This window comes from Leptodactylus fuscus, chromosome 5 (assembly GCF_031893055.1).
Source record: "Leptodactylus fuscus isolate aLepFus1 chromosome 5, aLepFus1.hap2, whole genome shotgun sequence".
In the NCBI taxonomy this organism is placed as follows: Eukaryota; Metazoa; Chordata; class Amphibia; order Anura; family Leptodactylidae; genus Leptodactylus; species Leptodactylus fuscus.
Window position 1 is genome coordinate 158,396,930 of NC_134269.1, and position 17,027 is coordinate 158,413,956.

Below are 17,027 nucleotides of genomic sequence, written 5' to 3' on the forward strand. Positions count from 1 at the left end.
CCGGAGCTGCTGCTGCCCGGCCTGCAAGTGTCCGGAGTGCTCGTTCACAGCGCAGGCTGAGAGTCGACTCTCAGCCTGCACTGTGAACAAGCAGACACCGGGGATCCCTGCATCCCGCGATCGACCCATACGTCCTTTGCGATCGACGTATTGGGCACCCCTGCCATAGACTATAATGAGGTATATTGGCTTTCAATTGTTTTTATGCTGAAACCGGTGGAGAGAGAAGTCCTCCATGCAGGATTTTTCTCTCTGATTTTCAGCAGAGTAGAGACTCCGATGCATATGTCAACCTAGTCTAAGGAAGAGATCTCATTTTCCATACAGCGAGTGCAATAGAACCATAATCCATAAGCAAATGTTTTCTTATTCCCCTCCATTTTCATTTTTTTTCTGTGAATGGAAAAATAAAATATAGTTATGGCTTTTGGAAGGTGGTGAGTGAAAAACTAAAATATAAAAATGAAAAATGGCTAAAATCTAAAAAGATGAGTATTTTACCACTGTAGTTTTAGTTGTGGTAGATGGATGAGATTTGTTTAAAATATTATCCACAACGCTGTCTATTTGGCCCTAGGACTTAAATTGTTTTAGAAAGCTTTCCTGCAAACGTTTCAGTGGAATGATATTATTGTGGTAAATGAAGGTATGGTCATATTTCTTTTATCAAAGCCCTGTCACTAGCCCAACACCTGGCAGCTGTTTTTCCATCAGGTTGATAAATGAAACCAATTGCATGCTATTTTGAACCACAGCAAGCCCTATTTCTTGCATTTGTGTGGTATTTTTCAGTGAGGTCACCACATTGTATCATATGATAGTATTGCACCTACCCTGGTTAAAAGAGGTTGGGAGGATGATGCAATTTTTATTTTAGCAGTTAATAGAAGAGCACAGGGGAACAAGAAATGCTAAATCTGCACTTTACTAGCACTGAGATAATGCCTTTCCCCTCAGGGATTTGCAACAGATGGTACAAACTTTCTATATAGTAATTTTAGGCAACTGGGAAAATACATATATATATAGTAAAACTAACGGCAGCTTATTAACCCAAGAGCAAAAAGATTGTGCAGTTAAAAATTTATCTGCATCAATCTTATTGGTAGGACCCCAAATGTGTATGGCCAGTATTTGAAAAGAATGAATATGGATGGTACTTTAGAATTTAGTTATACGTATTGCATTATATTTATTATTATTAATATATTGTATTAACCATATAACACCAAAATCTTCTGTGATTCTAGTGAACTGGACTTGTGATGCTATAAGTTTATTTCAACAGAACTGTGCGGGTGCATCTAAATAAGAACTTAATGAGTAAACTCAACATGGCAGTCTGGCTGGTTCCAAAATTCTCAAAGAATCCAAAAGGTGGTCTACTTTAAAACGTAACTATTAATAATACCATGAATAGAGAGTATATTGTCCTGCAAAGCAACTGTTAAAACAAGACTCAACAGCTATAACTTCAAGAAAGGATGGTCTCTACAGACACCAGTATTATACACAGTCCAATCATATTAATGTGACCACTGCCTACTTTTGACGTCAACTAACCATCATTGTGGAAGGCACGATGGATCAACACAAGTATGATCTATCCTTGCGGACCATGTTCACCCGTACATGCGAATTGTTTTTCCTCAGGATGATGACATCTACTAGAAGGACAAGGCGATGTGTCATATAGCTCGCAGTGTACATGCGTGGTTCGAGGAGCACCAGGATGAGTTTACCATACTTCCTTGGCCAGCAAATTCCCCAGACTTGAAGCTAATCGAGAATCTGTAGGACCACCTCGATCGGGTTGTTCGTGCCATGGATGTTCAACCGCATAACCTAGTGCAGCTGGCCACGGCACTGGAGTCGGCATGGCTCAACATCCCAGTGAACATCATCACAACATCCCCTCTCTTCCTGCACTGGCTCCCAGGTGTTATGCCTCTGCTATCTTGGTTGCATTACTGCAGTATATATAAAAGATATGTTTTAACTACATATGCAGAGGGTTGTATATAGTGTTCACCTGTCTAGTACATTGTGTAACAGACTGATACTACCACTGAAGCACATACATCTTTTTAAGATCTACTTAGGAAATCTGATGCAATTCTTCTGAAATCACCTGCAATGCATATAACTACTGTGAAGAGTGAAGCTGTTAGATTTATTCTTACAAGAGCTAGCCTGTACAACTTCTGTCCCTGATTTACCTTAATACAATGGTAGTGCTTAGGCAAATCACTAAAACAGTAACAATTGTAAAGGTTTTCCAAAAAAAAGCATTTTTCCTATAGAAATACATATGTCAAAAATTGTGATATGGCTGTAATGTGTGAACAAATTCAAAAAGTTAAGGGTAAATCAATTTTTTTTTTTTTTAAATAAATTCTTTATTTTTAAGCAAAAATAACAAAAAGAAACAAGCAGAACAAAATAAAACATCACAGAACAATAACGCAGGTAGGCCCAAGGAACCAGAAAGGGGCCCAGGGTAAATCAATTCATTAAACAGGGATAGTTTTTGCCTTGCTGCACGTGAGCATGTTATAAGAATATTATTTGTCTTGCTGTACATGAGCGTGTGACCACTACAGCTAGCCACAGGCCTCAGTGTTCATCAGGTATGACAAATACATTAAGTAATAAAATGCTGAGAGAGTTTAGGGATGCTAGAGAAGAAAAGCACTGGGATAAAAAGGGGCTAGGGTTAGACAATAAAGCTGGTCACAGACTACTGTACACCGTGGCAAGAAAGTATGGCCTGTGTATTGGCCACATTTCCGGTCACTGCATGTATAGGTTTAAATAGGATCCACACACAAGCTAGACATTCGTTGGGGTGTGTCAGACCTAGGCTCCAAAAGAACCACAACTTCAACAAGCCTGAAAGATGCCTCCAGTTTGGCTCCCCCATGCTGCCATAATGCAACTTCATCAGTCGTCCGAGTGTTGTAATGCATGGTACAGGAGGACTGACTTCACTGTGAAAGAGCAATAGGCCACCTTCACTATGCCAGCAGAAAACACACCCTGCCCACACTGCTGCCTCCTTGCTTACTGGAGCCATGCACTGGCGTAACTACCAGGGTAGCAGTGGTAGCCATAAAGCCTGAGACTTTAGGGGCCTCAGAGTGCTCCTGATGTTTGTTTGTTTTTTTTTGTATAGGCTGTTACCTGCTTGCGCAACCCTAGCAAGTAATGGGCCCTATTTACTTACCGATTCTCACTCCTGCTCACAGCCGCCGGTGCTTCCCCTTCTGCGGAGGCTGTGATCAGGAGCGGGGATCGGTAAGTGAGGCCGTGGGCCTGTAAACCCTCAAACACTGCTATCATTATACTGTGGAGTATAATGGTTGGAGGGCCAGGGGAGGTGAGGGAACATAAAAAAACTATTACCTCTCCTGCGCTTCGGCAGGCTTCGGGCCTATTTGGTGACATCACGTGGCCCAGGCCAGCATCATTATGTGTTGTGTATTTTCTGTGTGGAGGAAATACCGGCACGTGTAGATAGGCATCTTTCAAATCCAGGGTGGCAAGAACGTAGCCAGGATGAACTAAGGCAAACACCGATTTTAAGGTTTTCATACAGAACTAAACCCTGCAGATAAAGTGGTTCAGGAATCTGAATATTACAATATTACAATTCTCCAGCCTCTTGATCAATTTGGCACCAGGCAAACTGGAGAATAGACTCCCGAGCCCTGCTCCGCCACAAGAACTGGTTCCAGGGCCACCTTGTCCAGATACTCACATACCGACTTCTCTAAAGAGGCCTGTTTTTGGAGTGGAAAAAGAATGGATTGTGATAAATCTGTCACGAGGGAGAGAAACAAAGTCGATTTTGTAACCATGTTGAATGCTGTAGTTGAAGGACCCAAGGGTCCTGAATGGATTGTAGCCAAGCAGGGAGAAAGAGAGTAAGGCGACCTCTGACGGCTGGAGAGCTCTCCAGGGGAGAGGTACAGACACCGTCAAAATGAAGACTTTTTGAGGTCACCCTCTTTTTAGGGAAGCGATGACCGTAGCCTCTTGCCTGGTAACCAGCTCTTCTTTGGTAATGAAGTCTAGATGGGGGCTGATGTTGAAACCCTTTACCACGAGAAAACAGTCCATATCTTCCTCTATAGGATTGGGGGAGGCACTTCCCCTTCTTCTCAGCCAAGCTCTCCATGATGTCACCTAACTGGAGAGTCTCCCAGGCTTGTAGGGCAGAACACAAATATTATATTTGGAGGCATTGTCAGCCCTCCAGGGCTTAAGCCATGCCCTTGGCTGCAACCTTGACTTGATATGTGGAGGCCTCAGTCAAAAAATCAGCTGCCGGAAAGACATATGACATAAATGATAGAAGATCGTCACAGGGAATACCCGAATCAATATCTCTCTCCAACTTAGCCAGGTCTAGACACAATTTATTAGCCACCTCACTGGAGGCAATACCAATAGTGGCCTGGGTGGAAGCAGCCGAATATTTCCACCTCAAGGTGGACTCTGTACGCCTGTCCATAGGATCGGCTCCTCCCTATGTGTCAGCATTTGTAAGTGAAAATGAGTGCATGCACAGCAGTAATTGTGCATATCACTCCTACCATAAGTTCCACGATCGCTGCAAGGAAGGAGGAGCATGCGCAGTGTTAGCTGCACTGTGTGCTCTCTCCCAACGAGCTGGGTAACTAAAGAAGGTAGCGCTTGCATTCCCATTTTTTTTGTGGTAAAATTAGGGGCTCGGCTTATATTCAAGAATATACAGTATATATTGTGGTCGGAGAATGAAAGATCACACAGAGTGGAATATGCTCTTGATTGTGCCCGTGGTATATGAAATGGTGCAGCTTCCCAGTCAAACCCTCCAAGGTTGGCTGGATAAAACGCTTCCCAAAGTCCTGGGAACTCAATGGTACAAATAGATAATGTGATATCACCGAGGGTCGCAGAAAACACCCACTATCCCGACTGGCAAACAGTGGACGTATGATGTTGGTGGGTGAAGGATGATGTAGACACTGATGGACAGTGAAACAAAGGCAAGGTGTCGCATTCCTCAGATGCAAAGAGACGCGTTTCGGGGTTTTGTGTACAAACGCACGCTTTCGTCAGATCTCGATTATGAGTGCTTTGCTTCCCTGTGTTTACAGGCCCATGCTGTTTGGGTCTGCTTTGTTTTTATTTACATACCGGTATTTGCTATAAAGAATTTATAATTAAAAAAAAAAAAAAAAATTCTAGTGATTAAATTCCAATGAAAGAACATAGTGGGCAGTAAGAACACTTCAAATCATTTCAGAGGTCTTTTCTCCAGACCAGAAAACTGCCAAAATTTTTATGGAGGTTGTCAAACTTGCTGGTAATCAAGGATATTTGATTAGCAGGAACTGCCTGATGCTCACTTAGGGATCATTTCTATAGTTCTTAACTGCGGAAATGTGCTCGAAAGTGACCAAACTCTCCAGTGGAAACAGTAAAGCTAGATTCATGGTCTGTGTGGTCTCTGGATTTACTGATATGACCTCATGCCAGTAACAAGACTCGTAGCATCCCTGCCTCCCAGCGATCATGCACTGTAATCGGTATGGGATAGCATGTTGCTGGAAAGCAGGAACTCAAAGCATCATAGATAACTATACTGCTAAGAGTCCTGCTCCTGGCAAGAGGGTCAGGTTGGTAAATCTGCCAGTTTCATAGGTGAAAGTCTGTTGTGTGAATCTAACCTAAAGTTTTTTTTGGCTTTTAAAGCACACACTGCTTCAACGCTTTGGCCTAGATTTATAGTTGTATATAAATTATTCTGTGCAGACTGTCATGCATCTAAGGCTGTATTTAGCCAATGTAACAGTATACATAGTGTCCAAGCTGCAAGCTAGCCTAGTCAGAGGACAGTATTTTCTTGTGCACTTTTTTTGCCCCAACTTAGAGGGGTTCTCCCATCTCAGCCAGGCTATATACAGTGTCTGCTTCTCAGTTCCTGTATCTCTCTCTCCTCCCCCTCCCTCCTGCTGAATGGGACAAACACCATTTCTGCAGGTCAGATAATCTGCAGATGGACTTTATCTGTGTGTTCAGAGATAACAGACCAGAATTTATCAACAAACTGCAATTATCTGAATGAATAGTGGATTGTCTTGCACATCACTTCCCCCATCTACCAGGTCCATGGTTATAGCAACAATATTGGGGGGAGAGGTAAGAGAAAGGGGGACAATAAATTCACATACCAGGCAAAGAAAGCAGAATTTCTAGAGCAATACATTTAGAAAGAGGCTTCAATTTACATAAGTTACCAGTATAGAGAGGATTCTTGAGATGGGACAACCCCTTTAAAGCAAGTGCAATAGTATGTGGTGGCTGAACATGCTAAAGTGGATGTTTGTTCATTTTGATAAGGCTAAACACATTCAAATGGGGTATGTGTATATAAATATTTTATATCCATTGTAGTCTCAGGCCTTACTATAACTCCCTTGGGGTCATGTTTGACGCAGACCTTTCCTTCACCCCTCATGTTGAATCACTCGCACGTTCATGTCACCTCCACCTCAAAAACATCTCTAGAATACGCCCTTTCCTTACCAAAGATACATTAAAGACACTTATTGTCTCTCTGATTCATTCTCGCTTTGACTACTGTAACTCCTTACTAATCGGTCTTCCCCTCACTAAACTCTCCCCTCTACAATCTATTCTGAATGCAGCGGCCAGGCTCATCTATCAGGCTAGATGCTACAGCGATGCCTCTGGTCTGTGCCAGTCACTACATTGGCTGCCTATTCATTACAGAATAAAATATAAAGTTATCACTCTCATCCACAAGGCTGTCCATAATGCCGCACCTCCATACATTTCCTCCCTCATCTCTGTCTACCGCCCAACCTGTTTTCTTTGTTCACTCAATGACCTAACACTTACATCCTCGATTATCAGAACCTCCCACGCTCGTATACAAGACTTCTCCCGAGCTGCACCACTTCTCTGGAATGCTCTACCCCGGACAATCAGATTAACTCCCAATTTCTACAGCTTCAAACGCAAACTAAAGACACATCTTTTCAGACAAGCCTTTCACAATTTCTAACGTAAACCCTTAACCCTCCTCTGTCCCCGCTCCCACATGATATGTCGTCATCTCAGGCTAATTTTATAGGTCCAAGCTCCATCCATATGTTAAAGGACACGACTGTTGACGGCTCAAAGTCTTATGTTTATGTAATGACTGTCACCTCTATTACAAAAGTGCCTGACCTCTGCATAAGCAATGCCGCGCCCCTGCTACCTCTTGTGTCACCCCCTCTACCTCATAGATTGTAAGCTCTTGCGAGCAGGGCCCTCAGTCCCATTGTGTGAAACTACTTTCTTTGTAATGTATCTTTGTCGGTATTTGAACCCTACAAATTGTACAGCGCTGCGGAATATGTTGGCGCTATATAAAAAAAACAAAAAAAAAAAACCAAAACAAACAAAAAAACCCCATCCAGCTGGCCATCCACCCCTATTAGGGTCCCTTCACACGGCGTAAGCGCGCCGCTCATTTAGATCCGTACACGCAAGCGCTTCAAAACACATCCCATTCACTTGGGACTAACGGGTCTAAATGAGCGGTGCGCTTATGCCGTATGAAGGGACCCTTCGAGACAGTAAGCATTTCTTATTGTTCTTAGATTTGTCCCCAGGATCTTTAGCTGCCTTCTGACTTGGCTTTTCCTAGCTGTGAATCTGCCATTTTATGTTTACTTCTGGCAGGATTACATGTAAAAGAAACTAGTACCAGTAATGTCTCCTGTGTGATGCCCTCTGCAGTCGGTCATTCAAATAACTTCACTCCCTTCCTCAGTAAACCACTAAGTCTAGTCTAATGGGCACTAGTGTGTCACAGATAGAAAAAGTGGACAGAAAAGATGTTGGGTGGGATGCCTATAAACACTTAACATTGGAAACCATGAAACGATTGCTTTAGTCTTCACAACGGTTCAATAACAAAGTCACTGACAACTTTATTTTTGAAAGGCAAATTGCTGTGGAAGTCGACGGCAACATTGTGACAAGAGGTAATTGGAAAAGGTTACAAGATGGCAGCTTGGCCAGTAAATAATTTGGGCTCTTTTCTTCCAATTAGACATTACCATTTACGAATAAAACAAATCAACAGTTTCACATCTGTGCCAGTCCAGTTCTTTTGTACTTCAATCAGCATGTTGACAGGGGAGCGGTAATAATTAAATATCCAGTCCATCTCTGGTAAGTGCAGGTTGAAGAGATCCCTTCCAACATCCAAATGAAGTGATTCCATACAGTGCTTTGAGTCAAGTTGGCTAGACGGAATTGCCAGAATCTTGTGTTCATGTGAAAGATTTTACAACCATACACTCATAAATAGTACAAATTTACATTCATGAGGAATGTGTTAAAAAAAAAAAAAACAAAAACAAACTAAAAAACCCTCCCAACACTGTCAAAAACCCAACCCCCCCACTAAATGTCTGCAAGACGGAATTTAGAATTCATCTTTTATTTGTGTGGATTTCTGAAATAAGAAAAAAAAAAAAAAAAAGTTATATGCAATGTGTTCAGACAATGCAGCATATTCTAAAGAACTATATTATGTAGCAAGCACCAAGCAAAGAACAGACTTCCTCCAATTCTAGAAGATGGCCTAGTCCTGTTTTGTACAGCCAAGTTCAGGCACGGAAACCCTACCCATGAACTGGCAGAGACCACAGCAAACTAGTCATGCAAGTTAAACCAAGCAGCAGTCCGACCAGTATAGTCAGCCAATAAATGGAGTTTAACAGCTTGAACTTGGCTGTGAGAATAAATCTTTGCCAAAATTCTCAGAGAAAGCCGCTGTGAACATTCTCTGCTGAAAATTTAAGTCTTCAGCCGTTGGTATTGGACTTTGCATTGCAGCGAGTAAAGTCCTGGCAGAAATGCACAACAGATACTCATGTAACTAGAGTTTGTAGCACAAGTCAAGTTGAATTTGAGCTACCTGGTCTACAAAGGCTCTGATAGCAGGACATGATCTGATCATTGCCAGAAATGTGGAGGAGTCTGCTGCTGCTGAGAAACATCAGCACACTCAGCAGAAGACTAAGTTTCTGGGACATGCCCCCTCACCTGTTTGTCTGTCTGTTCCTCTGTGTCTGGCTTTTCAGCATCTTCCTCTGCATCAACTTCTTCAACGTCATCTGACTCTTCTTGTTCTGCTTCATCTGCTGCAGCTTCCTCTTCCTCCTCTGGCTCTTCCTCCACCTAATGAAAAACACAGTCATTAAACTTCACTTCATATATATTAGTTTACTTTTAGATTTTGTAATTTATTTATTTTTTGTCCTGGACAGCTCCTTTAAGTAGTTTTTTTTTTTTTTTTTTAACTAGAAATGAACAGCCCCCCCGCCAATAGTCATTACTATGCAATCTCCAAAGCATTCGACATTTACCTCAGCATTAAGATCGATATTTAGACTTAGCCGCAACATCCTTTCTATCCTCTCTCCGTATGCTTTAGTGTCTGGCAATTGATATCCAGAGCGCAATGTAGCAGTCTCAAATAGTACAACTGCAAGGTCAGCCACAGTTTGATCTTCCTCATTCTCCTGTAATTACAGTAATGGGTTTAGTTTCATGAACATGGAAGTAACACACTTGAAGTCTAACAGAAACAGACAAATTCCATCACATTCTGAAATTTAATGTGATATATTCATATGAAAACCCAAGCATGACACCATACATACCAGTTCTAACTCATTGCTTACCTTTACTCTTCTCAACATATCTTTAATAAGGGGATGTCTTGGGTTAATTTCAAGAGTCTTCTTCTGGCTTGAATAATAACTAAAATGAAGAGTACAGAGTTGATTTTTAGTGGAATCATTCCATTTTCTTACAGGTTTGAATTTGCAGAAGGGGGGGTTAATAGTACTACACAATGTGTCTGAGGTTCTCCTTTGCATCACTAATCCAACATGTAGCAAAACTACGCCTGTCAGAGCTGGGAGTTGTAGTGCCACAGGTTGGATGATCAGTGCATTACTGAATCATTTTACACTTACCTGGTGGAAATATCTTTTCCTGTCTGGTATGCCTGAGCCTTCATTATTCTTTCCATATTGCCAGACCAGCCATATTGACTTGCCACAAGGGCACAAGGTGATTGTGTCAGACGCTGAGATAAGACTGCCTTTTCAATCTTAAAGGGAAAAAAATAAAATGTAAATATGAAGTTTCTTTCCACAACAATGAGGTGTATAAAAATAGTGAGAGTTATCAAGAGGTTAAATCTACCTGATCTTTAAGAGATTTATCCTTCATCCATGTTAGCAGAGGCTCGTAGTCCTTCTCCAAAGCTTCACGTGCTTCTTTTGCCTTCTCACTTTCATCAAACTTCAGCCCTTCCTTGGCAACATTCTGGAACCTCTTGCCATCAAACTCTGGTAATGCCTGTATGCAGTACTCATCTACAGGTTCTATAAGGAAGATTACTTCATGGCCCTTCTTCAGAAGTCTCTCAACAAATGGAGAAGACTCGACCTAAGGAAGAATAAACCCAATAAGACCTTCAATATCTCAAGCTATTCCCAACTGCAGTTTGTAGGAAAGTACAGGACAGAAATCCTCACCTCCTTCCTGCTTGAACCAGCCATAAAGTAGATTTTATCTTGCTTGTCCTTCATTCTTTCCACATAGCTCTCCAAGCTAGTTAACTCTGTCTTGTGGTTGGAAGACTGGAATCTAAGAAGCTTGGCCAGTCGTGTTCGGTTAGAGTGGTCTTCAATCACACCAAGTTTAACATTGGTACCAAATTCCTTCCAGAATTTGTCATTGTATTTATCATCTGCAATTTTCTTGATCATATCAAGTGTCTTCCGCACCAGCTTCTTCCTAATAACCTACAAAATGCAGACAGTAATGAATGCCGCTATGTAACATACATTCTGTGCAAAGTTTAGCATCACAGCAGAAACGTTATGTTCTAGAAAAACACGCTACTTTTACAGATTAGATTTGTTAGCTTTATTTAAAAAGGAACCTGTCACATTGAACATGTCTGAGCCACTGGCAGCATGTTATACAAGAGAAGGAGATGAGTGGATGGAACCCTTTCCATATCCTATGTCCAACATTATGACAATACTTTTGCTGTTAAGATTTTCCAAAAACTGGAAGACAATTGTGATTGTGTTCTAGCCAGCAAGATATTGCAGTGTATTTCTGCCAAAACAAATATCACAGAAGCCATCTTTATTTAATATCGTCACTGGTCAGTATTGTCAGTGACCGACTGCCTCACCCAAAGTGTGAGAAGGAGCGTTATCGGAGGGTCCTTCCTCCCAACCGCGGTCAGGCTGTATAATCAACATCAGGCTAAGCGGGGATCACTCTGCACAGAGAACTAAATGATCCTGAGTCTTAGTTGCTATGACTCCTAGTATATTTTCTATCAGCTATGAGCTGTATGTGCTCTTTCTTGAAATCTATTACTGTATTATCCATGCTGCTGTAACACTGAATTTCCCCATTGTGGGACTATTAAAGGATTATCTTGTGTGTTTAAACATCCAGAAATGAGGGATTGTAGAGTTCTCAGAGGACAAGCAGAGCAAACCAACTACAAGCCTACCTTTAATAACTTGTGTTGTTGGAGAGTTTCTCTGGATACATTAAGAGGCAAGTCATCAGAGTCAACCTATAGAATTGAAAGATATTTTTTAATGAGAAAAAAATATAAATAAATAAATAATTGAGGGTGGTATTACTTAGATCAGGAAGATAAAACTCTCAAGACCTACTTACCACTCCTTTGACAAAGTTCAAGTACTTAGGCATCATGTCATGGAAGTCATCAGTAATAAAGACTCTTCTGACATAAAGCTGGAACAAGAATATGATGGTTACTAATATTATATATATTTATTAGTCCTGGCATCACTTTATAGTGATACAAGACAATACCTTAATAAAGTCACTCTTCTTTGAGCCATATTCATCAAAGAGTCCTCTTGGAGCCGAGGTAGGGATAAACAAGATTGACTTGAAAGTGACCTCCCCTTCTGCAGTGAAGTGGATGTGAGCCATGGGATCATCACTTTCCTGGGAAGAGAGATAATGTGGGTTACCAATATTAGGATTAGAAACACCATTGGGCTAATATCTAAAGAGCTACAGATTTTATTAAGTAGCACATGTAGAGTACATAAAGAGATTGCATCTTGCTCTATATGTATATGACTACTACAGGTTTGTGTCAAAGCTACAAAGTGTCAACCTTTGGCAGGACATGTACTTCCATGACTAACTTAGTGTGAGGCATAGAAAATATATATTTATATTATAAAAGTGAGTCATAAGCAATTGAACATACAGCAAATGAGAGAATTACTCACCTTGGAGAATGATTTGTAGAAGGCTTTGTATTCATCCTCCTCAACTTCTTTTGGTGGCCTTTGCCAGATTGGCTTGATGTCATTCATGAGCTCCCAGTCCCAAATGGTCTTCTCAACCTGTGTTACAGAAATACTAATATTACATCTTGCATTTCTATGATGAGCCGAGCACGACTTGTGTTTCTAAGCCACCTTATGGCAACGACACATAGGATGTGTCACATGCACATAGAATTTCTGCATGATAACTGACCTTTTTAGTCTTGGGTTTCTTTTCCTCATCTTCTTCCTCAACAGCAGCTTCTTCATCTGTCTCCTCTTCCTTCTCCTCTTTTGCTTCCTCCTCATCAATTGGTTCTTCTACAGTCTCAGTCTAGACCAGATAGGAAGTAGTACATTAAGCCAGAGCCCCTTACATTTGGGACATTATTTGAGATGCTCTACCCTTGTGTTTACCTTACTGCTCCAGACATAAATAGGGAAGTTGATAAACTGAGAATATTTCCTCACAAGGTTCTTAATGGTTTCTAGCTCAAGATAGTCAGTTGCTTCTTCTTTCAAGACCAAGCTGTTAAAATATAAAACATTGTTTAAAATCATGAAGATGCAGACCCCCCCAAAAAAATAAAAATTATATATATGATGGTGTCCCCCACTTGAAGGGAGCAACAGTCACACAGTTGCTCCCTTAGTGTCATGTACTTGGTCTATTGGACCAAGTACATGACACTAATACATCTCAGTGAGTCCCAAATACTTTGCATGGAGCAACAGAGCATATGCAAAGCATAAATGTCACAACATTAACACTACTTTCTGAAGGAGGCATTGCAAGGGTGTGAGGCCATTAGTCCCACCAAATTTACCATTTACAAAAGTAACTTGGGGAGTGTACACCAGCTATGAACTGGAGTACTGTTCTAGTTTGTGTAATAAAATATGGGACAAGTTTTAGTAGCAGACTGGTATAATATTGAACTTTAATCTATCTACAGATGACCAACTTACGTTATGGTTGTGCCTCTGCCCAATGTGTCACCACGAGGATCATCGATCACAGAGAACTCATTGGAGTCAGATTCCCATATGTGCTGTGTATCATTGTTGTGTTTAGATGTTACAATCACACGGTCAGCAACTAGGAAAGCAGAATAGAAACCAACTCCAAACTGCCCAATGAGCTCAGATGTAGACTGGCCATCCTCCTGGGCTTCCGTAAGCTTACTCAAAAATTCACTAGTGCCAGATTTAGCAATAGTTCCCAAATTCTTCACAAGTTCCTCCTTGGTCATACCAATGCCAGTATCAGTAATATGAAGCATATTCTTCTCCTTATCACACTAAGGGAAAGATACAAAGGCACATTAACTTTTAGACTCATTTTAAAGTTACAATGTTACTTTATAAGTGGACTAGCAATTTCCACGACTTTGTACGTGGCCCTGCCCCCCCTGCGCGGTACCCAGCTTCCCCCCCCCCCCCCCCGACCCTTCCTTTGCACCACCGACCCTTCACCCTTACTTCTACAGCTCTATCCTGACAAATATCCAGAGAAATTAACTTACCTTGATCTTAATGGTCAGCTCTTCATTAGCAGCAAGGGCTTGGTCATCAGTCAAAGAAATCAACCGAATTTTGTCAAGGGCATCGGATGCATTGGAAATCAATTCTCTAAGGAAAATCTGGAAAGAAAAAAAATCATAACTGAATATAGCTGCCATCATAAAAGGTGAAGTCTTACACAGAATCAGGATACAATAATTACCTCTTTGTTCTTGTACAGAGAGTTGATAATAAGCTTCATCATTCTATTGACTTCAGCCTGGAATGCAAACTTTTCCGATTTCTCTCTGAGCTCCTTAATTTGGGCAGCATTGAGTCCATCTAGCTGAATGGCTTCCTCTTCTCTGTAAAGAATAGAAGGGATATGTCAACCATCAGGCATTTGTCATGAAAGCAACAAACATTGCAAAAATTTTGTTTCTTGGCTCAGGTTACACACTTACTTCAATGGCATGTCTCATAAGAACCAACTAGGTCTAAACAGTTTATCAAAAGCAGTTTCACACACTCACATTGAATGAGCGGACTTAATTATTTGGCACCCATTCTCACATTGCCTAAAGGATAAGTTACTGACTATGTTATCTGGTCAGGACTGGGGATATAAAACCAGAATTCAGTTACATTCGTAGCATAAACATAGACGGCAAGGTATGTGATGATGGGTGGGTCCTAAAAGCATCCATTAAGCAAGGCAAAGTGTTCAATTAATTGTTGGCCAGCCCTAGAACTTGCTATAATTTTCATCTTGATTTGCCTATGTACACATGTCAGCAAAAGCAAATTTGTCATTTAATACTGGTGAAAACAAGCTCATACAAACAGACCTGCTTATAACTTCGTCATCTGTCCGTGAACCGTCTCGGCTTTTTCCCAGGTCATCTTCCACAGCTCCATCGATGTCGACTTCATCTTCAGCTCTGACAGAAGCTGAAACACATTTAGAAGTTGAACAATAGTTCAGTTATTTATTCTTCAATCTGTTCAGCTAAAAACCAGCAAATGTATAGAGTCAAGGCCATCACAGCACCAAACAGTCACATAACCAGAATGTCAGTGTTACACAGTAGCTGTGCAAGTCACTGAGACTACAGTTGTGAAGAAGCCCTCAGCCTGGTTACCATACAACGCATCTGAAAAGCTGCAAACCAAGTCTAAGCAGGTAATGAAAGTTGAAGATTAGCACTGCAGAGTGTGTGTGTGTGTGTGTGTGTGTGTGTGTGTGTGTGTGTGTGTGTGTGTGTGTGTGTGTGTGTGTGTGTGTGTGTGTGTGTGTGTGTGTGTGAGAATGTAGTTTTAGGTCACAGCTTTAAAGGATTTTTTCTTATTTTTTTTTTTAAACTAAGAAGTCTACCGAAAATGCAGGCCAAATCCTGGTATCCCCCATCAATCAATCACCTCTAAGAAACCTGAGCTCTGCTATGCCAGTGTAATTTAAGGGTGTTACCATTCCACTTGTCAAGGCGACATTCCCTTACACATTCCCAACACAGGACAATGTGTAGGAACACACCGCCGTCTTGTGACAGTTACCAATTTAAGCCAAAGTTTGTAGGAGACACAACAGAGGGATATGACAAAGATCTAAGAAAAGAATCCAGTTATTTAATGAGGAATGCATGCATTTACTAAGTGTCTAAAATGTAACGGCAAGTATATTCTTGCAAGTTACAACAAGATAAAATAGTGAGATATTCCAGAAAATCACTCAGCCTTAAAATATGATAAATTCAGTTGCCTCCATATCATAGCCATGTGCAGGAAGTCTTCCTGGCTTCTTCCCAAGAGGAAGTAACAGACTCCTGAAGACTACAGCACTCTGTATTTGCTCATGTACAGGAAGCCAAGCAATCTGTAAGGTCCAGACCATATATTGACCACATTTCACCATCTGAAAGCCAGGACTCCAAACATCATAGTGACCCATTATTCCCGGAGTCCTTGCAGCCATCTATAAAGCACAGCCACAGGAGGCAGAGCTGCCTAACCTCACATTACTATGACGCAAGAAATCCTGGTTCAGTTCAGGAAATGAACAGTCTGCATTTTACAGCCCATGTGCGGGGGGCCTAAAGGAGGGCAAATCCATATATCTGCCAACATCTCAGTCCTTGTTCAACAGTAAGGAATACATTCTATTGTGAGGAGGCCCGGGACGGTTTGCAAGGGGTGGAGTTCCCCTTTAAATTGAGAACACACAAAAAAGATTGTGTCGTCATTAGTGCTATTGTAATGAGCCAGAACAGCTCCATGTGCACACCTGGTGGCAAGGTAAGGGATGGAGGAGAGATGTAGAGACATAAGTCTAGATGACCTGTCACATAGGGGTTATAGCAGCCCAGGTAGGAATCCTGATCACTCATTATACAATAGGTAACGTTTCTGTAGATCATTGTGACAAGTGTCCAAGCTCCAGGGTCACTGCTGGCCACCCCATAGACAGTGACACAATGAATGAACTCCCTGACATTATATAAGAGGACAAGACCCAGCTCTATAGAATAGAGGGAAATGCAGAGGCCAGAAGGCATACGGGCAATAGACCGACTATACTCCCAGATCTCCATTCCCCTTCCCTCCACCTAGTGATGGATGCCGGTCAGGAAGCTTCTAGAAAAAGGAATATGAGCGCTCCCTCAGCACTTCCCTCCCAAGGTGCACTCACCACATGCCAGGAGGACGAAGCACAGGCCGATAGCCCACAACTTCTTCATGGTGCCAGCACCGAACACACCTCACTGCTCGTTCACCACAGACAACTGCAACTCCCGACCCCCTCCAATGCTTTAATATGTGCCCCTGACAGGCACCAGGCGGACCCGCAGCCTTCTCCAATGGCAGCCGACCACGCACAATAGCCAGCCAATCAGCGCCTTACTCGCACTGCGTGTCGCTGTCACTGTCAGCCAATAGGCTTCTTCCATGTACGGTGTGGAGCGCTAGGAGCGTGTCTCGCTCTGATTGGTTCACGTCCTCTGCCTTCTCCGCACAATGGTACAACTAGGATTTCAGTCGCCGGCCGGGGTGAATGAGCGGAGGGGAGGAGGCCTGGAGAGTAGCGGCAAATACCAGCGGGCG

At 41.9% G+C, this 17,027-nt stretch overlaps 1 protein-coding gene across 1 annotated transcript; it reads right to left on the minus strand.

Annotated features, from left to right (window-relative positions):
• Positions 1 to 7,969: 7,969 nt before the first annotated feature.
• HSP90B1 (heat shock protein 90 beta family member 1) lies at positions 7,970 to 16,770 on the minus strand. Its single transcript, XM_075274555.1, has 18 exons — positions 16,615 to 16,770; positions 14,777 to 14,879; positions 14,152 to 14,293; positions 13,952 to 14,068; positions 13,395 to 13,726; positions 12,843 to 12,954; positions 12,640 to 12,759; positions 12,387 to 12,503; positions 11,956 to 12,093; positions 11,797 to 11,874; positions 11,624 to 11,689; positions 10,623 to 10,892; positions 10,288 to 10,533; positions 10,056 to 10,192; positions 9,759 to 9,837; positions 9,441 to 9,596; positions 9,118 to 9,252; positions 7,970 to 8,524 (listed from the first exon to the last, which is right to left on the minus strand). The coding sequence occupies exons 1-18, from the start codon at positions 16,661 to 16,663 to the stop codon at positions 8,495 to 8,497; spliced, it is 2,427 nt and encodes an 808-aa protein (XP_075130656.1). The 5' UTR covers positions 16,664 to 16,770; the 3' UTR covers positions 7,970 to 8,494.
• Positions 16,771 to 17,027: the final 257 nt, after the last annotated feature.